General features: G+C 39.0%; 2 protein-coding genes across 2 annotated transcripts; one reads left to right on the forward strand and one right to left on the reverse strand.

Annotated features, from left to right (window-relative positions):
• The first annotated feature begins 1,352 nt into the window (after positions 1-1,352).
• On the forward strand, positions 1,353-4,107 carry LOC132189580 (Papain family cysteine protease). Its single transcript, XM_059604326.2, has 4 exons — positions 1,353-1,853; positions 2,057-2,176; positions 3,280-3,526; positions 3,662-4,107. The coding sequence occupies exons 1-4, from the start codon at positions 1,392-1,394 to the stop codon at positions 3,937-3,939; spliced, it is 1,107 nt and encodes a 368-aa protein (XP_059460309.2). The 5' UTR covers positions 1,353-1,391; the 3' UTR covers positions 3,940-4,107.
• A 1,355-nt stretch (positions 4,108-5,462) lies between these two features.
• On the reverse strand, positions 5,463-23,198 carry LOC132168242 (V-type proton ATPase subunit a3). The gene is made up of 18 exons (XM_059579368.2): positions 22,869-23,198; positions 22,122-22,166; positions 20,636-20,755; positions 20,451-20,558; positions 13,415-13,525; positions 13,147-13,320; positions 12,585-12,722; positions 11,444-11,551; positions 11,222-11,329; positions 10,956-11,104; positions 9,865-10,018; positions 8,646-8,806; positions 8,355-8,561; positions 7,824-8,007; positions 7,632-7,715; positions 7,327-7,520; positions 6,115-6,174; positions 5,463-5,853 (listed from the first exon to the last, which is right to left on the reverse strand). Exons 1-18 carry the CDS (start codon positions 23,013-23,015, stop codon positions 5,649-5,651), a joined length of 2,457 nt encoding a protein of 818 aa, XP_059435351.1. The 5' UTR covers positions 23,016-23,198; the 3' UTR covers positions 5,463-5,648.
• Between the last annotated feature and the right edge of the window lie 782 nt (positions 23,199-23,980).

Consider the following 23,980-nt stretch of genomic DNA (forward strand, 5'->3'; position numbering starts at 1 on the left):
ATAGATCAGTTAAAAACCAATTTGATCACAATTAATACTTGACACCTTAACCTTAACCAAATCCGCTAATTAAAAGCTTGTATTTTGTGTCATGAATACGACGTAAGCTTTGTTTGGTAATGGGGATGGGGTTGGCCCAAACACTGTTCATCACCATTTCTCAAAAAAATCAACATCAAAACATTCTAACTTTTTCACTTTTAATATCAAATCATTCACTTTTTATTATTATTCAAATAAAAAAATCACTACAAAACAAAACTTTTTCACTTTTTCATACCACTTTTTCATTTTTTTTATACCAAACATTCTTACTTTTTTTCACATCAATCTACATTAACTACAGTGTTTAGGCCATCTCATTTGCCAAACACCCCCTTAATCACATCCTACACGTATCTTCACCAATAATAAGATGTGACGTTTAGGTAGAAAATTGCACGGTTGTTTTGAGCTCTTCACGAATTGATTCCAAGCCTAGATAGTAGATGCATATGGATGGAAATCAGGTCAAATTAACTAATTTTATTACATTCAATACATATAAGAGGACAAGTAAGCGTTCAACCTCATGTTCTAACGAGTACCGAAGTAAGTTTACACGATCTAAATATAAGGTTAATAATTTTTGACACGATTCATAAACACAATACGAATTCAACATAAAATTATTGGGTTAAGGTTCAGGGGTCGAACATGTTTAATTTAATTATTAGATTTGACTTAAATGTCCACGACACAAAATTAATAAATTAGAGTTAAAAAATTTTAATTAAATTAATCAAATTAAGATCGACCTATATAATTTTATACTCATACTTAACATGATTCAAATCCGGGCTCAAACATGAGTGGCCGCCCACGTCCAAATCAGGTGTCTACTATTTCTGCTGAAACCTGAAAAACGGTTAGAACAGAGCATCATTACAAGGAAGGAAATAAGAATCTGTCAAACAAGTTGTTCGTAGAATCCAAACCGAACTACCATTCCACCGCAAAATCCTCAGAGGCCCATATGTCATCATCTCCTTAGCCCTTTTTCCAGCATTAAGAAACCCAACAAAGCCCATGACCTAATCCGTAACAACCGAGTAGATAAATTAAAAAATAATAAAATAATAAGGCAACTACCATTCAAACGCCAATACTCCATCTCTCAACGTGTCGTCTCCCCATTGGGTACTGTCTTTGCCTACTCGTTAAGCAAACCTACGTTCATCGTCAAACGCCACCGTGATTGTATCGTCTACGACGCAATCAGTAATTAAAGAGATCGCATCCGTCGATGCAAGTTGGTCCCTGCTTTTAACGGTTCCGATGTATTCACTTGTCTATAAAATAACACACCGAGTGCCCGATTTCCCCAATAGCTAACCACTGTGTCTGAGCCAATGGATTGTCGAGCATCTCTCTTCTCTCTCCTCTTCCTATTCGTCGTCGTCTCGGCTGCGACGACTTCGTCGGAGTCGGAGTTGGAGTCGGACTCTTTGATTCGACAGGTCGTCGGCGGGGCCGATGGCATGTTGGGCGCGGAGCACCGGCACTTCGAGCTGTTCAAGAGGAGGTACGGCAAGTCGTACGGGTCGCAGGAGGAGCACGAGCACAGGTTTAAGGTGTTCAGGAGGAACCTACGGCGAGCGCAGCGGCACCAAAAGATGGACCCGTCGGCAACCCACGGCGTGACCCAGTTCTCGGACATGACCCCGTCGGAGTTCAGGAAGTCATTCCTGGGGCTCAGGAGCCGCCTCAGATTGCCATCGGATGCCAACACGGCTCCGATCTTGCCGACCGAAGATCTTCCGGACGATTTTGATTGGAGAGAACATGGAGCTGTTACCGCTGTCAAAAATCAGGTACCCATTTCTTAAAGAAAAATAAAAGATTCTATTTTTTAAAACTATCTTTGGTGTGGAAATGTTTGGATTTGATTTTGATTTTGATTTTTAAATTATATTGGACATGGGTTTTGGTGTTTGATTTGTGGGGGTATTATGTGTATTGACGTTGTGGTTATTTCATTTGTTTATGTATTTGTTTCTGTTATTGTTTTGAATAGGGTTCGTGCGGATCATGTTGGAGTTTTAGCACAACTGGGGCCCTGGAAGGTGCTAACTTCCTTGCCACTGGGAAGCTTGTTAGTCTTAGCGAGCAACAGCTTGTGGACTGTGATCATGAGGTTTGATTCTTTTGCTCTCTCTGTTTCTTCAATCTGCTTAATGTAGAAGTTGATGTTGATTGATTTGTAACTGGTTTGTAATTGATAGGTGGTTTCATTCATAGAATTGATTTATAAGGTGTGGTGTCTTTCATAATTTGAGCATGTGTTGAAAGGCTTTTGTAAAGATCTCGGTGTTACTCTCGTTGCTGAAATTGTGAGAAAAAATTGACATGGAAAGTAGTTCATTTGCATTACTGAATCTACTTTCATCTCAACTGGACTTGTTGGATTACTGGTGCTGAAGTACAAGGTTGTATTCGGGAGTGATGAATTGGAAACTGTTTAATTTTTTATGGTCTGTTTCATGGTATTGATTTAGTAAATTGCAGTTAAGTGGATATTGATTTGGAGACTTTCATGTTACTATAGGTCTCATCTTGATTTATTTTGACCCTTAATTAATGTCCACTAAGGATGGAAGGTTGATTCTCTATTTGGCCATACTGCTGTTGATATTGATATTTATGTAAAACTATTATGATGAGCCTAATGCACCAAGATTTTATGTGAAACATATGTGAACTTCGGGTTCTTTTTTGTGTAAGTGAATGAACTTTAGATTCCCACTGTTATCTAATCCTCTCATTGATGATAGAGGTTGTTACTTGTCTTGCACATATGTTTCTTGTAAAACTTGTGTACAATTTTTCATCGTCAGAAATAATTACATGGTTAATTGAACAAGTTAGACAAGGACTTAAGTTTGATGTACTACACTTATCATCCTACACAATCTCTGTGGATGTTTTTCCTTGTCTACATATTTCTGTGGATGTTCAATAGAACTAGGCACTGAGAATGAAATTTGATTGACAGCAAAATATTACCTTAACCTACTGATTTTTCTGCTTTGTCTTATGATGTCCTATGTGCTGTTAGAATGTTACATTTTATTTATTTCATTGATGTTATAGACGATTATTATTACAAATTTCATTAACATTCTACTCTCATCCACTTTGGTTTCTATCTTATGTTCAAACTTGTGTTGTGAATGTTATATGTCAACTCCTCTGGTCTTTCCCTCTCATTTTCTGAATTAAGTTTGTATTTTTCTGCAGTGTGATCCTGAAGAGCCAGGCTCATGCGACTCTGGGTGCAGTGGTGGGTTGATGAATAGTGCCTTTGAATACACACTTAAAGCTGGTGGACTGATGAGAGAGGAAGACTATCCTTACACCGGTACTGATCGTGCGACCTGCAAATTTGATAAATCCAAGATTGCAGCATCAGTATCCAACTTCAGTGTCGTCTCCCTTGACGAAGATCAAATCGCTGCTAATCTTGTGAAAAATGGTCCTCTTGCAGGTGAGTGGGTTTTGTTATTATAATTCTTTTGGGTGTTTATAGATGCACATTATTTTTATGATGAGAACACATCCTACTGATATCATTTCCGACAATTGACTCTAATGATTGAATTCTTGATTTCGTTAAATGCAGTGGCTATCAATGCGGTGTTCATGCAGACATATGTCGGCGGAGTTTCATGCCCATACATATGCTCAAGGCGGCTGGATCATGGGGTGTTATTGGTGGGCTATGGCACATCTGGCTATGCTCCTGTCCGAATGAAGGAGAAGCCATATTGGGTCATCAAGAACTCGTGGGGTGAACACTGGGGAGAGAGTGGGTTCTACAAAATCTGCAGGGGTCGCAATATCTGCGGAGTGGACTCAATGGTCTCGACCGTTGCTGCTGTGCAAACCACCTCAGAGTAGGGCATGAATTCTAGTTATATTCATCGCCCTAAATGTCTGTATATATAAGGGATGACATTCATGTTGCAACTTGGGAGTTCTCAAATTCCAAAAACATTTGACAGATATGTCATTGGGATTATTAAGACGACTCAAATGTTATAATTTTATGTTTTTGAAGTTCTCTGACATCTTCGCATTATGTTGGTATAAAATAATCCTGTTATATTTCTCAGTAACACACTGAAAAGTGTGATATGCTTGTAAATATGCGAGTTTATCTTAATACAATATGTTCAAAAAAATGCTTTTAAGGATTATAATTTTTATTTCATTTACAAACTCACATTTTAGTATGATAATTAAAAAAAAAGGAAAAATACAGTTTCCTCCATGAAGTTTCAGGAGTTTTTTAATTTTAATTTTAAAGTTAAAAAATTAACAATCTACCTTATTAAAGTTTTAAAAATTGGCAATTTAAACTCTTCGTTTAATTTTTTTGTCTAAATGGACGAAAATTTATGAAATTACATTATTATTCTCAGACTTTTTTTAGAAAAAATTTCAACGAAAAATTTAAATTACCAATTTTTAAACTTTAGAGTTAAAATTAAAAAATTTCTGAAACTTTAATAATGAGTAAAACTGTATTTTTTTTTCCCCAATTAAAAAAAAAAAAAAAAAAACTACTAACAAAATTTGTCGGGAAAATGTTACAAGAACTGTCACAAGTCAGTTGCCGTGATTCGTGTGGTCTTGCATATTCTGAGGTGAAATTAGACTCCATATTTGTAGACTAGTTTCTGATTCTTTTTTTTTTTTTTCCTAGTCAATGGGGAAAAAGGGGAATATTTGCAGACTCTTGAGCGGCTGCCTCATAAGGCTCATACTCTGTCACTGACTCAGATTGTTTTCTTTTTAGTCACCTTGTACAACTGTGATCACTTAACCTAACAACCATCCAATATAAAGTATTTTTTAGTTTGAATAATGCTACATGTACTCCCGTTTTATGTATAGGTCTTCCATCTTAACATTGCATTGTTTTGTCAACCAATAATTTTTAACAATATATTTTTCACCAAACCACCAAATTTGATGGTCGGCACTACCCCCAACCACCACACAAGACGTTGGGGTAGTGCCGACCCATCGAGGGTGATTGCAACCTCACTTGAAAGTTAGGTGAGGATGACCGACCGCTCCCCCGGAGAGACAGCCACCCCTTAATTAACTTGTTAATTTTTGTTTTAGTAGTCGATTCAACATTAGTCACGTCACACTAACATGTCAACGCATAAACTACACCTCCATAAAATCGACATATGGCTAGAATTTTTTCTAATATGGCTACACATCCTGAACTAGGATGTAAGACCTACCTATCTGGAGCAGGTGAGCCCCAAGACTCCCTTCTCTTATGATGGGCAGCCTAATAACCGGGAATCCCAGTCCATAAAGATCACAAGGCAGCTGATTTAGCATAAACTTCTCTTTCAAATTCAAGCACACAATTGCATGTAAATCTCTGAACAGCAACACCATATAGAAGTCTAGTACTTTTTGGATAAATTATAAATAATATTAAATAGAATGCTGTTCACTTATTCTTATTATTACACTTGCCCGCAACTGCTACTACATACCAATCCACCTCTTCATTTTCAAATAAAAGAATCAACAAAGATCCATACCTATGCACACACAACTCCATTCTTTTTAACAGTGCCTCATTCATCTTCGCCATCAAGTAGTGCGAATGAGAATGGATAGAACTTGTAACCGTCTCCCTCGTAAAACTTGTTTTGGAACTCCACCCAGTGAAGACGCAAAGCATGTAGGAAAGCGCTGAGAGTTTCCATCACTAGCAACACCCCAACGGTAGCGCAAATAAAGACGACGATGCCAACTATAAGGATAATTATATTGTTGTACCTGTTACACACACAAAAGCATATAATTCCCATTCATTTCCTCTATTATTTACAGTCAGATTTGTTGAATGCAGGGAATAATCCACTGAGTGATCAGAACAAAGGAAATGAAATGAACCATAATAGGGTATACGTGTGATCACCAAAGCTCAGTGGGCTTATTCTCTACATTCTAAGAGTTGGAATAAAGAAAATATGAACTCTCAAGACCTATATTTGACTACTTAAGAGCAAGCAATCATTATGAGATGAATTGACATACCCCAAAGCCAGCAGGAGAAGTTTATCATAGAATACACTTGACAACTCCGAGTGCGCAAGACTGTACAAATTGATGAAACAAGACCAAATGCATAATTAGTCTCCGGTTACAAATATGAAACATGCATGTGTCAATCACATCTCTGTGTGCGTGTGAAATGCATAGCGTGGAAAAAGGTTCAATTGGCCCTCGGAAATCAAAAGCAAACAGGGCTTAATAATTAAATTTCACTCAATTACCACTTTTGTTGTAATAGAAAATTTTGTTGAAAAGCTTGTTCCAATATAAACTTCAGTTCTTTCATATAGATATATGGAGGAAGCTACTAAGAGGGAGGCCCATTTTTTTTCCTTTTTTTTTTCTTTAATGATAATTTGAGAAGGATAGAGGAGGGAACCTCATGGTAGCTGTAATGAGTAAGGAAATATGGCACACACCTAGACATTCAATGAGTTGCCCCCACAATTCGAAAGAAAACTTAATTAGGGCCCCTAGTGCAAAATTTCTAGAGTAAAATTTAAAATTGGTCACATGCACATGTCGAAGTATGATAGAAATTTAAAACCGAATTTGAACAAGATTCTCCATCAAATTTGACCTGCGCATATAAGCTCTTCTTGATCTATTAATTAAATGGGTTCGGAGGTGGCTAACATGAAAGAACAGTTATGCATAAATAGGTCTGTGTCACCTCCTTAGGTTGGCCTCCCCTCGGTATCAAAAGACCATCTGAATTCCTTCTATTCTATGGGCAACACACAAGGAAGAACACAGCGGTAAGGAAGCAGGCTAGCTAGATCGAATTAAATGATCAAAGAGCTATTTTCATGAAGAACTGGCCTGACCAAGGCTAGGCTAGTTTAAGTATTTGGTAGAGGCTCCGTATATGTCATCCTACATAAGGAAAGAGCTCGTCCTTGACTTAAATGGATGAAAGAAGTTCCATGGCTTTAGTGGGTCAAGAAGGACCTTTCAAAAGGATCACTTATTTTTGAACTAGCCAGGTGGATCACCATGGTGTAGAAGATACAATGGTATAGTTGCATGTTGTAAATAGGAGCCTTAAATTGGACAAAAGAGGAGAAAGCTCGTGACAAGGATGATGAGGTCGCTATCATCATAGCTTGACTATATATGTACTAACCCACAGACAGATATGCATTTCTGTGGGAGTTGATATTGATGCAGAAAATCAAGTTTGTAGCAGCATACCTTAGGGCCCATAGACGAAGGTAAGAAGCTGTATTCGAGACTGATCCGAGCACAAATTCTATTGTATGTATGAGTTGGTGTACAAAAACTTCACTAAACTCGAACTCCTCATGACCATGGGATTCATGATTTGACTCCAGTTGAAAGGTGCCCTCTGTGCTCTCAAGCGGTGTGTAGGAGTGGCCTTGGTGCCGCTGAAGTCACACAACCATCAGAACCAGAGGAAATATAAAGAAAAATAATGCTACAATCAAAAATTGAGTAAGAGTATTGGTAACAGGAATATGGGGAATCTACAAGCATACATCTTGGTGTTGCTTCTTCAAAAGAAAAGGCTTCGGAACTAGCATCCAGGGTACAGCAACAAAGGCCAGTAATAATAGCACAAGCTGGTAATGGAACACATTAGAAAATTGTAAGGAACGACCACGTGTTATTTTCAAATAACATTATAAATTTAAAATTATTCAAAAATAAAAACTAGAAAGAGAGACAACCTGCAGTGTCTTCTGGCCAACAAAAAGCTGGTTTTCGCCAAGATCATCAGTAGGACTGAGGAACATGTATATCATTACATGGTATAGATCAGCTTTCGAACCAGTGCACCACTTCACAAGGATGAGAAGGGACAGGTAGCCAAACAAACTGTTTAAAAAAATTATCTGGGGAACAAATTGGAACCTGGAATGATACAGCTAAATGTAAGTTGAAGTTGACAGCAAGTTGACAGATGGGCAATAAAATTAATTCAATAATGAGATATGTGAAAGTAAATATATGAACTACACATGAGACTCCAATGGGTAACTCAATCGGCTGTAGACCAAGCTTTATGAAACAGAGGTCACTAGTTCGAATATTTTCTTCCCCCTCCCCTTGAGGTCAATTACTTAAATAAAAAAAAATAAAAAATAAAAAGAGATCTACATTCTACACACATTAACCACATATGAATTAATGACTATGACAGCTCTTGAAAATCATGAAAATGCTTGAAGTATGCAAAAATCCAGATAGCACAATGTTACCAGACATTCACGCTATTCCTGAAGAATTTGGCATTGCAATAGCTTAATAGGATCCCAAGGTTCATTTGGGCCACCCCGATAAGGATCGACATTTTCATCTTCAAAGAGTTGAGGAATGGCAGCTCACTGCGGGAACCATGCCATGCAGGATCTACGCCAAATGGATAAGTGGGACGCACCTTAATCAAGCCCATTGTAGTAGAATCTCTGCCAAAAAATAAAAAATAAAAATGATATGCTTAAAGAGCTTACAATATATAGTAAAAGGACCCCAAAAGTTTAGCCATTTACCTGCAAGAAAGATCACGGCATGCATATGCAGAGGGAGCAAACAGCTCAAATGGGACCGAGAAGAATTCATTATAGATCAAACCTGTGTAGATTGAGAAGAGTGCCATCATCAAAATACAATAACGACCACCAAACATCATTTCCATAATGTCTCCAAGCTTCTGCAAAACAGCAGAAAAGTGATTTAATTAGATTTACCACAAAGAAATTCAAACTTTTCAAAAACAAAACTGTAGGCCGGATTTTAAATATAGAAGCTTGTATATCAAACAAATATTCATATGAAAAAGGTCTCAAGATAATGTTTTTTAACAAAGCAAAATAAATCTCTCACCATGAATGGACATCTTCATACATCGTACACTTGTATATATACTTGCCTTTGTAGGGTTTCATTAACAAGACACTTCAATTTTTATGTGTTTTTTTTTTTTTTGGTTCTTTTTTTTTTTTTTTTGGGTAAGTAATACATTTCAATTACATGTTACAGAGTTGCCACCTTGCTAAGGTATGGTACACGGTAATACTTGTCCAAATCCCACTAACCCATGCTAAAACTCTGACTGACACACAACCTTAAAATTATTCAGCAGGTTCAGAATCCCTATCAATCACTAAAAGTCCGCAGCTTGCAAGTAGAAGGATATACTAGGTCTACCAGCTGTCAAAGAACCTAATACAAGAAAATATGATAAAAAACAAAAAGCTAGAAAGCACAATATGAGTAGGATTTCTTCTGAACAAAACTGGTATTTCTACATACATGGATATAAAGAGGTTATGGGGTGAGGATGTGGTTGTTGATTACAGCAATATCAGCAAAATCCACCATGTAATTAAGGCATAAAAATTCAGCATATTGCCAAAAATTCAGCAAATTTGATGATCCTCATGTATTCCCATTGTAACTGTGATTAACAGATCCAGGGCTAAAAATGATATACAGTGAATGTCACAGTGATTGTTGAAAATATTTATACCTGTTTCTAGGCATAAGGAAATTATCTAAATAATAATAGAAGGATGAGCATAATACAAATATGCAGAAATTAGTACAACGAGGAGAATATACATCAATTAATTGATATAAAAAAGGATACAGAGTACTGCAATAACAAAGGTAGAGATATAAAATGCTGGAATGGTACATTCACATAATACAGGTACACATCTTATGCTTAAATATTGAAGTCGATCACAACAATATTCTAAAGATTACCTGACTAGAATATTTCTTCTCCCTGGCTATTAGAAATAATGTTGCAAGTAATAAGCATATTCCATGCCCCCAATCACCAAACATGACAGCAAAAAGAAATGGGAATGTAACGATAGTGTATACAGTAGGATTTGCTTCTTGATATTTAGCCACCCTGCATTTACATGGAATAACAGATTTTAGCATTATAAATATGTTTCCGACGAAAGGATTTTCACTGGCCATATGAACAATCAAAGGGACCAGAGTGAAATACAAGCACATCTCCTATGTTAATTTTTCCATTCATTCAAAAATGGGATTCATTAATTCTACAAATGACCTTCATAAATGGTTACTATGCCATAAAATGAGGAATATAACACAGATTTCTCTTTCCCTATTACTCAGTTCACCTACATTATGGCCATCTACTGATTTGGTAGACAAAAAAAGAGATCAATACAAGTAAATTACATGAAGTGGATAAGATTTCCCAACATTTGATCAAATGACAATCGCTTCTCCTAAGGGAATAGCAAAATGAGTTAAGTGTTGAGGAAGTCATTACTAGTTTCAAATACACTCTTCCCCTTAGTTTGACCATAATTTCAAGTTGGTCCCTTTATTTCAATTTGAATTGTGAATTATATACTTTTCTCAATGTGGTGCAGCAATTGGTTTGAATTAGTCTAGTGGATGGAGTTTCAAGATGGTGCAGCAACATGTATTTTTTAGTTTTAAGTGTACGGAATTTGAACACATGATCACTATATGAGCTTTGCTCAAGGCTATTGTCCAAATTTACAAATTCATGCTCTCAAAAGTACCAATTTGAGACTCAAGTTTCAATTGAAATAAAGGGAATACAAATATACAATAGAGGAAGGTTTTTATTTTTATTTTATTTTATAAGTACAATGGTGGAAGGTCTAAACAGATGTAGCCAACCCTTAGTGGTTTAGACATGGGTTACTTCATAGTTCTAAGCTCCTAGAGGTATTAATGTGAGCAGGCACTTACCACACACTCCATATGTCTTTCAATCATCAACAACAATGTTCAACTATTAATATAGCATAAAGTGAACACAACGTTAAAGAGAAACCCACCCGTATGCATCAACTATTTCTTGGAAAGGAGAAGTGAATTTGTTTGTGCGAAAATAGGTAGGCGGTAACTCCTTTGTTTGCAAAACCTGGAAAATTGCTCCAACTTGGGAGTTAGAGTCAAATGCTGCCCTCTGCAATGCATCCTGGATCTGCAAAGTCAAGATCCAGAGTTGTTTTTTGAGTAAGTGGATAAAAGATTCACCTGTATATCATAGCCGAAATTTTTTATTCAGGGTGGTCCAAATATATACAAAGGAGAAGAATACCTGTTTTGTTGCAAAAATAGGACTCCAACCCTCAGCAACAAGACACTTTTTTGTCACATCAAGGCTAAGCATGTTCAGGGTGTGATGTACGGATTTCTCCTTTCTCACCTTCATAAGTTAAAAAATATTGCTAAATAACCAAAAAAATAGTTCAACATAGCAAAGACCTATTCATTAACTAAATCAATTAATTTCACTTAATATAATAAGATTGAAACAGACCAAAAGGTCCCACTGCTCAAAGTGATCTCCAATAGTCTGTAACAAACTGCCACGTTGCAGCAGTCCAACGTCTATAGTAGTCTTGAGCTCTGAGAGTCTTCCTGAAACCTGAACATAAAATGGTTAGAAATATAAGCTTGTATCAAGGAAGAATATGCTAATATGGATAGATGCAAAGGTGTAATCCCATCACTCAAAAAAAGCAAGGAAACAAGAAACCTCTTATGCTAGCTAAGATATGCTAATATGATGACCAAAAATAGTTTCCTGATTTCTAAGCAAGCTTACTCGTACATGACGACTCTGAGGAAAACATGACTTTTTCTTAGAACCTCATTTTCAGGATATAAATTCCACCTCATCATCCCCAAGTAACAACCATATCCAAGATTATGGCAGGGAAGAAACCATATCCTATTTTACCATCAGGTATATTTGTAATCAGACTAAGAGAATAATTTCATTTATGCCAAGTACTTCTAGGTAAAATCTAAGAACTTGTATCTATCTGCAACTCAGAAGGTCCTGAAACAACCACAACTTCAAGCATGGTACTTCAATCCATACTGTTACATAGTCGATCACCATTAGGGTAAATTATAACCTCAACACCCATATAATTCTAACTAAATTTCCAAATACACTCAAACTGTAACATGTCAGCAAAGAATTTGGTTAATTAGATTTGTTTAGATGATTGGTGCAGCTTGGAGTTCAGAGTTCATCAGCCAGTGTCTGATTGACAAAAAAATTACATTGAAGACTGAAATTATTATTCATCAGAAATGAAGGACTATTATATTTCAGCCATTGATATCAATTTCAAATCCCAACTTGATTTACATTCCATGCATGAACATAAGACAAGCCAAAAAGAAAAAACCAATCATATAATCAGTAGAAAACAAGAACTAATTGGCTGGAGAAGCAAAAACAAATAAAGGGACTTTGACACCCATGGCTGTCCCCCCCCCCCCCCCCCCCCCCCCCCCCCCCAAAAAAAAAAAAAACCAAAAAATAAAATAAAATAAAATAAAAAGAAAAAGAAAATCCATATGTACTCTGCCCAAGGTGGGAAAAAAAATGGGATAGCAATCTCGCACATTATGATGTCAAATAATCCAAGCAAAAAAACACATACCTCATTGATCATTTGAGCTTGTTTGCCCAAATCCTCATTAAAAGGATAACGATTTGCACCAAAAGCCTCACATATTTTAAGAATTTTGTTTTTTGCTCTTTCTCCAGAGTAGAAAACCACAAACACATTCTTCTCCACCTGTACATAGACATTTCAAATTTAGAGACAGAAATCAAAGAGTAACATTAAAAACTAAAGTGCTGGACAAACACATTTTGAGTTAATAGTTCGCAAACCATTGATTGTCATGTAAAAAATATTTAGGTATAATGTCCATATATTACATGATAAGTCATGCACAAGCAGAAACAGTAGCCGCCAAATTTGAAACTTGATTAATCATCTACACCTTAACCACTACGATTAGTCATCTCCAACAATTACACAAGAGTGCAGCAAGTACTAAGAAAATATATAAGAACACCTAGACAACAATTTTTGGATGCATCCAAGATAACAAGCTTCAAGAGATTTTGTCACCCTAAATACCAATTTAATAATATTTACTTGCCTCCCATCTTCACTGGAATCAGAAAATTAAGAAAGGAATTCTGTTACTCACCTTCTCTCCAGAAACAGGATCAGTCACAGGGTCCTCAACAACAGCCTGCCTTAGAAAGACATTACCCCTAGTAGCGCGAAAAATAATCCTCTCGAATGCCATAAACTTTTCCCTAGGAACAAGGCCCGTGAGGAAACCCAACTTAACTTGTTTTGATGAATCAGTTGACTTTTCCTTCACGATAGGCAAACAAAAAATTAATTTCACTGAATAAAATAATAGGTTGAGGCTAGTGCTAAGAAGATAAATCAGTGGTTCAAGCTTGTACTTGCTCCAATAATAAAGGTGTATCCAAGGATTCTTCACCAATGTGACGCGATTCATACTCTCTCTGTAGTTCTGAGGCGCTACTGTGAGCTGCATGAAAAAACTCACCAGCCTGAAAGAAAATAACATTTCATTTATTTCATTGTCATGTGTTACACCTTTACATCACAATGATAAACATCCTATTAAAGAAACACAATAAAATGAGAAAAAAAAAAAAAAAAAAAGGAGAATATTAAATTGTGCTTATTTTTTTTTTTTTTTGATAAGTAAAAAAGATGTATTAAACAAAGCGCAGAGGGGCGCAACCCTAGTACACAGGGAGTATACAAAGGAGCGACTAAGAGGGAGAAAAAGAAGAAGAAAACATAAAAAGGAAGTCAGGGAAGCTAAACACTAAGGGCGCTAGCCAACCAATAGTCCAAGTGAAAAGGGTGTACAAGAAAAAGTGTCTAAGGTCGTCAATGTTCCTAGACGAGTCTTCGAAGCATCTAGCATTCCTCTCAATCCAAATGCACCACATAAGGCAAAGAGGAACCATCTTCCACACAACGGCGCTACGAGAATTGCCTCCCGTCCACCAAGAAGCATACAACCCCCTGATGCTACCAGGCATCACCCAACACAAACCAAAACGAGCGAAGACGGCATTCCACAACATCCGCGCAACCCCACAATGAAGAAAGAGATTATCAACTGACTCCCCATCCGACTCACACATGCAACAACGGTTAATCACAACAATACCTCTCTTCCAAACATTATCCAAGGTTAGAGTCTTCCCATGCACTGCCGTCCAAGCAAAAAAAGCCACTTTCGAAGGAACCTTAGTGCGCCATAAACTCCTCCAAGGGAAAGGGGAAGGATCTTTAGAGGCAAGGATCCTGTAATAGGATCTAACCTCAAATTTTCCTTTACGTGAAGAAGTCCACCACATCCTATCCTCCCCTACCCCACGCATCAAGTGCGAATACAAGAGAGTGTAGAACGATGCCAAAACCTCCACTTCCCAATCGTGAACCCTGCGGATGAAAGAAATGTTCCACTGCACGGAGCCATTTGTACACTCCCTGTTATCCGCAATAGACGCATCCTTATTGGTGGCAATATTGAAGAGACTAGGGAAAGCATCCTTGAGAGACGCGTCACTGCACCAAACATCCTCCCAAAACCTGATGTTGGACCCGCATCCAGGGACCAATCTAATGTGACAATGAAACGACCTCCACCCCATGTTAATGTACTTCCATAACCCCACCCCATGCGAACCACTGGACACCCTAGAACACCAACCACCCCAAACCGCACCATACTTAGCCACCAAAATCTTTCTCCACCAAGCCTCTTTCTCAAGAGCGAATCTCCACAGCCATTTCCCCAACAAAGCTTTATTCATCAAACGCAAATTTCGTATCCCTAAGCCTCCCTCAGAGATCGGAGAGCATACCTTGTTCCAACTAACCAAATGGAACTTAAACTCGTCATTGATCCCACCCCATAAGAAATCCCGTTGAATCTTCTCCATACGCTTTACCACTGAAGCCGGGATAGGAAACAGAGACAAGAAATAGGTGGAAAGATTGGATAAGGTGCTCTTAATGAGAGTAATCCTCCTCCCTTTAGACAAATACAAGCGTTTCCATGGGGCCAACCTTCTGGCATACTTCTCCAACATGTCCTCCCAACTGGCCTTGACCTTAAACGGGGCCCCCAAAGGGAGACCTAAGTACTTCAAAGGCATAGAAGCTGAACCACAACCAAGAATGTCGGCCAAAATGCCCACATTATTCATACTACCAACAGGGACCAAGACAGATTTAGCCAGATTCACCTTTAACCCAGAAACGGCTTCAAAGCAAACGAGTAAAGCGCCAATGTTTCTAACTTGATTAGGATCTGCCCCACAAAAAACCAAAGTATCATCAGCAAAGAGAAGGTGAGAGACAATAACCCGATCTGACTCTCTACTTCCAACCGAAAAACCAGAGATGAGACCCCTGTTAATCGAGGCATTGATCATCCTGCTAAATGCCTCCATGACTAGAACAAACAAGAAAGGAGAAAGAGGGTCTCCTTGCCTCACTCCTCGTGAGCTATCAAAGAAACCGGAAGAAGAACCGTTAATCAAAACCGAGAAACGCACAGACGAAATGCAATGTCCGATCCAGGAACACCACTTTTCTCCAAAACCGCACCTTCTCAATAAGTAAAGTAGAAACTTCCAATTCAAATGGTCGTAGGCCTTTTCCATATCCAATTTGCACAAGCAGCCAGGTTCCCCTGATCTGATGCGGCTATCCAAGCATTCATTGGCAATAAGAACTCAGTCCAAGATTTGCCTACCTATAACAAAGGCATTCTGGGGTTTAGAAATGACCCTATCCATCACTTTCTTCATTCTGTTGGCTAAGACCTTTGCCACAATCTTATAAGTCCCACCCACAAGGCTAATCGGACGAAAATCCTTAATGTCGGAAGCTCCATGTATTTTCGGAATGAGAGAGATGAACGTAGCATTAAGGCTTTTTTCAAATTTACCTCGCTCATGGAATTCCGTAAAAACCGCCATAATGTCCACCTTAATCACATCCCAGCAATCCTGGAAAAAAGCCATAGAAAAGCCATCCGGGCCTGGCGCCTTGTCCCTATCCATACCTTTCACCACCTCCCATACCTCCAGTTCCTCGAAAGGGGCTTCCAACCTAGAAGCCTCACCAAAGTTCAACATATCAAAATCAAGATCATCCAGCCTCGGTCTCCAATTGAGGCTCTCTGAAAAAAGAGACTTGTAAAAACTGGTAACGTGGTTGCTAATGACCCCTTGATCTGAAGTAGTAGAGCCACCCACAATCAGAGACTCAATAGAATTATGTCTTCTATTTGCATTAGCAATCTGGTGGAAAAATTTCGTACATTTGTCTCCCTCTTTCAACCAACGAATCCTAGATTTTTGCCTCCAGCTAATTTCCTCCTATAACAAAAGAGTCTCCAAATCTCTGGCTAACAACCTCTTCCTCTCAATCTCATCAACAGATAACCCTCTCTCTTCCTCCACCCTATCAAGAGCCTTTATATCATCCATACGGGCCTTGATGCTTCCTCCCACGTTGCCAAATTCCTGGTCATTCCAACTCTTAATGTCCCCCTTAAGAGCTTGCATCTTTTTTGCCAGAATAAAACTTGGAGTACCATGGAAATGATAGGACTCCCACCAACTTCTTACTTTGTCGACAAAGCCCTCCGCTTTAAGCCACATATTCTCGAACTTGAAGGGTCTTTTGCCTCCCAATAAGAAACTACAATCAAGAATAATAGGAGCATGATCCGAACACACCCAAAGCAACCTCTTTTGTCGCATACTTGGATAACAAGCTTCCCATTCCAGAGAGACAAGGAATCGGTCTAGCCGTGACCAGGAATGGTTGTTAGACCAAGTAGAGACCCCCCCAGCTAAAGGGAGATCCATAAGACCCTGCTCCAAAATAAAATCAGCAAACTCCCTCATCGCAGCCCGAGAATAAGTCCCCCCGGATCTTTCACTAGGGAACAAAGTGGCATTGAAATCCCCGCCAATGCACCAAGGCAAATCCCACCAACTCATAAGGCCCACCAGTTCCTCCCAAAGGAAACGCCTTAAATTGTCTCTATTAGGGCCATACACCCCCGCAAAAGCCCAAGCGAAACCGTCATCGACGTTTCTGAATGAGCAAGCCGCCACAAAATTGCCCAGAGCCACCTCCACCTTTGATACTACTCTTCTATCCCACAACACCAAAATACCCCCCGACGCCCTTCTAGAAGGGACATAGCACCACTCCGCATAAGGACACCCCCACAAACTCCTCACAAAATTGTTTGTGACAAAGTCCACCTTAGTTTCTTGAAAACACACTATATCCACCTTCCAATTTCTAAGCAAATTTCTTACCCTCAGCCTTTTATCCCTTAAATTCAAACCCCTCACATTCCAAGAAAGGATTTTCGGCTTCATAAAATAATCCGATTAGCCCTCCCCTTTTTGCAGTCCCTCACAGAACTTCCACTATGCATCTCATAATTAATGGAGGAATTAAGGTTATTAAGCTCTCTCTTACCTTTTTTTCCCGTTTGTGCTTCTGCAGCCCCTCTCTCTTTCAATGCCTCGCCCGCATCCTTACCACTATCCTCACTACTAGCCATGATGAGCCCAAAAGCCTCCAACTTCTCTGCTTCTCCATCACAAGAGACACCCACAAGCTTGCTAAATTGTGTAACAAACTCCACTGTAATAGGCTCCTGAACCTCAATAGGAACCAAGGCTAAGGAGTCTGGAACCAACGACTCACCCTGCGAACTGCTGTCCTTATCGCCAGAATAAACTTCTCCCACTGAGCAAAAACTCTCATCACAAACGCTGACCATAGCCCCTTTCCACCCCAAAGAATTATCCACTCCTGGCAGTTCCCACTTCTCCAAACCCGGATGGATGTCCCCCTGCAACTTGATCAGCTTCTGTTCAACACCATTACCCTCCCCCAAGTCCTCACCCGCCTTCTTCGTACTCATGACCGGCATCTCCCATCTTTCAAAACCCAGAGGGAGCTCATCCTGAAGATCACTCCATTCCTTATCCGACAGCTTTGCCAGCTGAACCGGATCCCTCCCACACTTCATCATAACTTCCGGTTGTCCCAAAGCTGGCTTCTTCAACTTCGCACGAACACCACCAACTGACCCAGTAGGTGCCGACAAAGTAACACAAGATGAAACCTCCTTTCAGTCCCCTGCCGGAAGGATTAACGGCATCTTACCCAGAATACCCAAGCCGGAGTCGCCTACCCACGTCGACGCCGAAGCTGGAACGACCGGTCCGATCGCCGGAGAGAGCACTGCAACTATTTCGGCGCCCATAGCGCCTTCCCTTGCCACACGAACACCAACAGCTGACCCGGAAGGAACCGACAGAGCAACACCAGACGACGCCATAGCTGGAACACCAGGAATCAACGTCAGCTCCTTACCCGGAATACCCAGGCCTAAGTCGCAATCACACGTCGACGCCAGAGCTGGAGCGACAGGACCTATCGCCGGAGAGAGCGCAGCTGCTATATCGGCAACCTCCATCGTCGACCCCTTCCTTAACGGCGCAACCGTCGTCGTCGCCGCCTCTGCCAGCAGCCCAGAAATGGCCGGAAAATCTGAGTTAGTGAAAATCGAAGAAGGCCGATGCACAATGTTAGAAGATGAGGCCCCCATATCCCCCGCCTTACCCGCTACCTTCCGGCTATAACACTTAAGAACCTTGTCGGATCCAATATCCGCAACAGAGGCCTTATACTTCTGACCTGCCAAAAGCTTGGGTCTGACCATGGGCTGGTTCCTGGGCAATCCACTTAGATGGGCCACCTGGAAAATTTGAGGCCCACGAGGGCCAGACCCACAACTACAAGAGCATTGAACGCCTAACCCTTCGAGACAAATCCTGATTTCCTCCTGTAACTTTAACAAGGAAATCTTCATCTTTTCTTTCCCCCCCGCACACACGCAACCCTGCCCATACGTTCCAGAAGCATGCTCCTTACTGTTTTTCTCCTCGAAACTTGAAGCCTTCATTTGCAATACCCCACAGCTAGCTCCACTATTCCCCACATACCTAACCGCCAGACCCTTCGCCGGAGCAACTACCTGTACCTCACGACCAGCATAGCATTCAGCAAGAGAATTTGGCCCAGACAATTTGCTGGTCTCTGCATTACCTCTTAACATCCATTTGGGAACTCTCGCAACCGGTTCTGCATAAGACCCAAACGGTTCCTCTACCTGCTTAGAAGAAGAAAGCAAGACCTCTGAAAAGCTCCTTCTCTGTTTCCCTGTCACTACCTTCCTTATTTCCCCAACGTATGGTTGAGCAAAATCAATGGCAATTCGCAACTCTGACTGAAACTGATCCCAACCCTTCCTGTGCCTACCCTCTGGCACCATTACTCTGCCTCTCCTCTCTCTTCCATCCAGCTCCTCTAAAACCAGAAAGTTCCCATGCCTATTGAAACATTTCTGGGCTAACGTACGTGGAAAACTACGAGTAGAATCGTCCCAAAAAACCCTTGAGTCCTCCACCGCCATCAGCTCATCAAAGATATTCAATAGCCAGACCGCTTCTTTCCAATTCAGCCGTAACGAACGCGTCTTACCTCTACATCGCTCTTGCAGTTTCAACACCGTATCTCCATCCTTCACGATCATCACAAACTCCTTAGACTCCACTTTCCAAGCTCTAGACAACCCCATTATAGAAATTAGTGTGGAGATTTTAGTAGTTTCACTCCACTGAACAAGCTCTATCAACCACCATAAAATTGTGCTTATTAATTGGCATTTGAATGAAAATTACTTATTGACAAATAACACTCTTAAATAGTGTTTAATGTTGAGGACATCTAAAAACATAAGACTCAAGAGCTTCAAGCACCTAAATCAGGGTATGCATGGCAACTGGATGGTCACTAGACCAACATGATTACAATAACTTATAGTATAAAGTATACTTATATACTCCTTTGTTTATTCTTTTTCTTAATTGCAGTCCATGAAGTGGTGGGATCTGTACACAATGGATGTCTTGTGCCATGGGTCAATCAGTGATAATTACAGGAGTGAAGTATGCTGCTTGAATAGCTTTCTTCTTTTCTTTTTCTTTTTCATTTTTGTAGGCAAGGTTCGTATAACTCACAAACCAGCCATTTGGCCCAAAGGCCATTGGACTATGTTGCTTGAATAAGTTGCTCAACAATTTATCAGACAAGCAACTATTGTAGATCAGAGAGTGCATTAAGCCATTTCTGTTATTGATTCAGAAACCATTTAACACATTGTATCTTTCTTTTCTCCTTGCCTTGGTGAGGAATTCTCATCATACTATGTTCATCCTCATTACTAAATTTATCTTTTTACTACAGATCAATAATACCTATATTGGAGCATAATGCTCCATAAGATACAGTATAAGGAAATAGAGTTGCCATCTTAACATACTGATAATGGAGCAAAAGAAACTGTACCTTCTGCAGAACAAGCGTATATTCTACTAGCTCATTATAAGCACGTTGCAACTTCTCACCATTTGCATTTATTTCAATCAGCTCAGCCTCAAGTTCACCAAGTTTTACCTAGCACACATACAAAAAAGGGGGTTAAACACTATAGTAAAAGCATGTTTAGTCAGATATTGAAAATATTAGTATACCTCTAAATCATCCACATTGATATCAACTTGTGTTGCAGACTTTTTTGGAGAAAACCCTGCCTTGAGCATTTGTTCCTTGAAAAAACGTAATTTGCGTGCCATCTCCGCACATTTTTTTATCTTCACATGCAAAATGAATTAGTAAAATATAGTGACCACAAATCACGTTTGAAAAGATAAGGTCAACATCCTTAAAAATTAAAAATTAAAACCAATAAATATAAAAATCCTACAAATTCTGTATCTAGCTACAGGATGTAAGTGCATCTTAAAAGATTCATGAATTTGGCAAAAGAGGAGGCTAGTAGATGTATTTTATTACACTTCCATTATCATCTATCAAGGCACAGACTGCTACAAACAAAAGAATTAATGATTATGATTAATCCCAATAGCAAAGATGAAGCTGAAGCTTTTCAATCTCTGTTAGTGTCAGTTAAAGGAATCACTGAAAATGCCCGATATGTATGACTTTCACCAGGAAGCAGATCATCAGAGTCGAATCAAGTATTTATTTCATCAAATGCCCTATCTTCCTACCCACAAAAATAACCAACACTATGGCAAGACAGCAAGACTAGCAAACATATTACCTAAGTTACCACAAATACTGAGTTTATCTTTTTTTCACTGTTTTTTTAAGGAGGAGGAGGAAGAGGGGAGAGAAGGGGGGGGGGGGGGGGGGGGGGGTGTTGGCGGGGGGGTGGGTGTTGGGGGTTTCATGAAATGCACAATACCACACTGTAAACAACAGTTCTGGGGAAATTACAGAGACATACTCCAGCACAACGTATATAAATAAGAACAAGAACCCACTGCAAAGCTCTAGTTTAAGGGCCCGTTTGGGAGTGCGATTTCAAAAATTGCGTTTTTAAAAATTACGTTTTTAAAATCGCTACTTTTTAAAATCGCACAAGTGTTTGGTAAAACATACTAAAAAGTACTTTTTTTTATCAATTGAGTGTTTGGATAACATTAGCACATAACTGCGGTTTCATGGCCAAATTACCAATATGGATGAACAAGACAGAGAGGATGAAGAAAAAAAAAAAAAAAAAAGAGAAAATAAGGGTTTTAATATATTTTAGGTGGGTATTCTTGGTATTTTTTTCATTCTCGTTCTAAAAAAGGTAACTATTGCGCCAAATATCTTTTTAATAGAAATCGTGATTTTGTTTTAAATTCGTACTTTTTCAAATAAGCACCCTCTAATCAGCTTATGGAAATCGCAGATTTTTTTGCGATTTTAAAATTTACGTTTTTAAAATCGCAATCCCAAACACCTTAAAGTTGCGATTTGGTTTAAAATCGCAGATTATTTTTTAAAAAACGCACTCCCAAACGCACCCTAATTCAATTTTTCCCATGCCTTATAACTTAAATTCCAGCATGGAGCGATATGTACAGAAGAAAACAATATGAGGATGATACTCATGGTGAAAGTAGATAATGTGGTAGCTTATGTAGAATATATATATACATATACCTGAGCAGCATAAGTCCGCAGAAAGGGGCTCTTGTCCGCGTTGAGCTGAAAGAATTGACACATCAGAAGCATTAAGTGTGGGGAATATAAAAAACTGGAAAATTCTCAAAGCAACTTGCCTATATGTCGTGATCATATATATATGTATGTATGTTTTGACATGAATAAACAAAGTAATTCGTCCATCTTTCTTTAACTACTTTTATATCATTTGCTAGGACTTCTAAACTCATCCTTGATAAGCTCAAACAACATCGATTCTCTGTTTCACCTAATTGATAGCTCAGCGTCGTATTTCTCAGAACTCAAAACCGTATAATTGGAAATGTATAACCCAGTGACACAATAAGCACTCCATTTTTGGCGCTGCAAAATGTATTATAACGCCTGGCAACAGCATCATTAATCAATTTCAAGCATGAACCTTTTCTTAGATCCACACAAAATTGAATATAAAAAGTGAATTTCTCTCTAAATTACGCTAGTTAACTCATCAAATTCGTACACCATTCCGCAAATCAAGCCTCAGTCCTTGATCAATCAACAACCATTCATGCTCAAAACAATTCAAAATCGAATAAAAACTTAGCAAAACCCTAACATCAAAATGCCACTGCCGATCGGAACTCAATTACAGATAATACTCATATGCAGAAGCAAACTAGGGTTCGTCCGAGCCGAAAATCAGCACGCAAAATGAAAATCCATAACGAGAGAGAGAGAGACAGAGAGAGCGTGTGTACGGACGTCTTTGAATTGGATGAGGCCGAGGTCGCCGATGTAGGAGACGGTGACGTGAGCGGACTCCATGGGGATGATGAGCTGCACCAGCTGCATCGCCTCCGACCTTAACAGGTACATCGGCGGGATCCACCCTCCGCGAACCTCTCCCATTTCTCTCTCTCTCTATCTCTCGCAGAGACACACGCAGTGACAGAGAACGATCTCAGTGTGAAGGAGAAGTGAGGTGGAGTTGTTTGATGCTTTAGCACCACAGGCTTCCACGTCCCTCTACGTTATATCGTATTTCAGGGGGTGTTCTCTCTCTGGAATTACGTATTCGATTAAATTTACTGGTAATTGCTGGACGCGGGCGTAGAGGAGGAGGAGCCTTGTTTGGACAATATAAGATTACCGGTCACATGAGTGAGTTGCTCTAACGACAAAATTTTTATGTTCATTTTATCTTAATCATGTAGAATACCTTACATTTTTTTAAAGGTTATTGATTATTATAAATTGAGATCTGTGGCGTTTTTATAATATAATAATAATAATAATAAATAATCATCTCTCCTATCCCTTATATATTAAAAAAATGTTATGAGTCAATAAGTTTTTTATATTTTGTTTATATTCTCTTACAATTAACCATTAGATATGTGAGGTTCACCATTGACTTTTGTGAAATTTACATAAGTTTACAAACGCAATGGTTAATTATAATAGAATATAGACCAAATATGAAAAACTTATTGACACCTACCATTTCTCTATATATTATTAGACTGATATAGCAGTGTCTAACCATCATTAAATCAGGATTTATTGAAAAAGGAAAAAATATTTAAGAATTAATGGACACTACTACATTAACTCAATGATATGAAAATGAGATTAAAGATGAATACCTAGCATTACTCGTAATATAGTATATGATAAATATAAGTTGTAGGGAGGAATTGGACTTGAAATGGAGAAAAACTATTTTATGATTTAGATTAAATTTTCACATAAAGTTTTCAGGTAACACTTAATTTATGGTAAAAGCTTTTCCTTTCTCGTAATGTCCGTGACTAATTTCGTCACTGTCTCTGTTTGGTTGCAGGGGTTGATTGCACGGGTTGATGCCCCTTTAC

The sequence above is a fragment of the Corylus avellana genome, chromosome 2 (genome assembly GCF_965113065.1).
Source record: "Corylus avellana chromosome 2, dhCorAvel1.hap1.2, whole genome shotgun sequence".
In the NCBI taxonomy this organism is placed as follows: domain Eukaryota; kingdom Viridiplantae; phylum Streptophyta; class Magnoliopsida; order Fagales; family Betulaceae; genus Corylus; species Corylus avellana.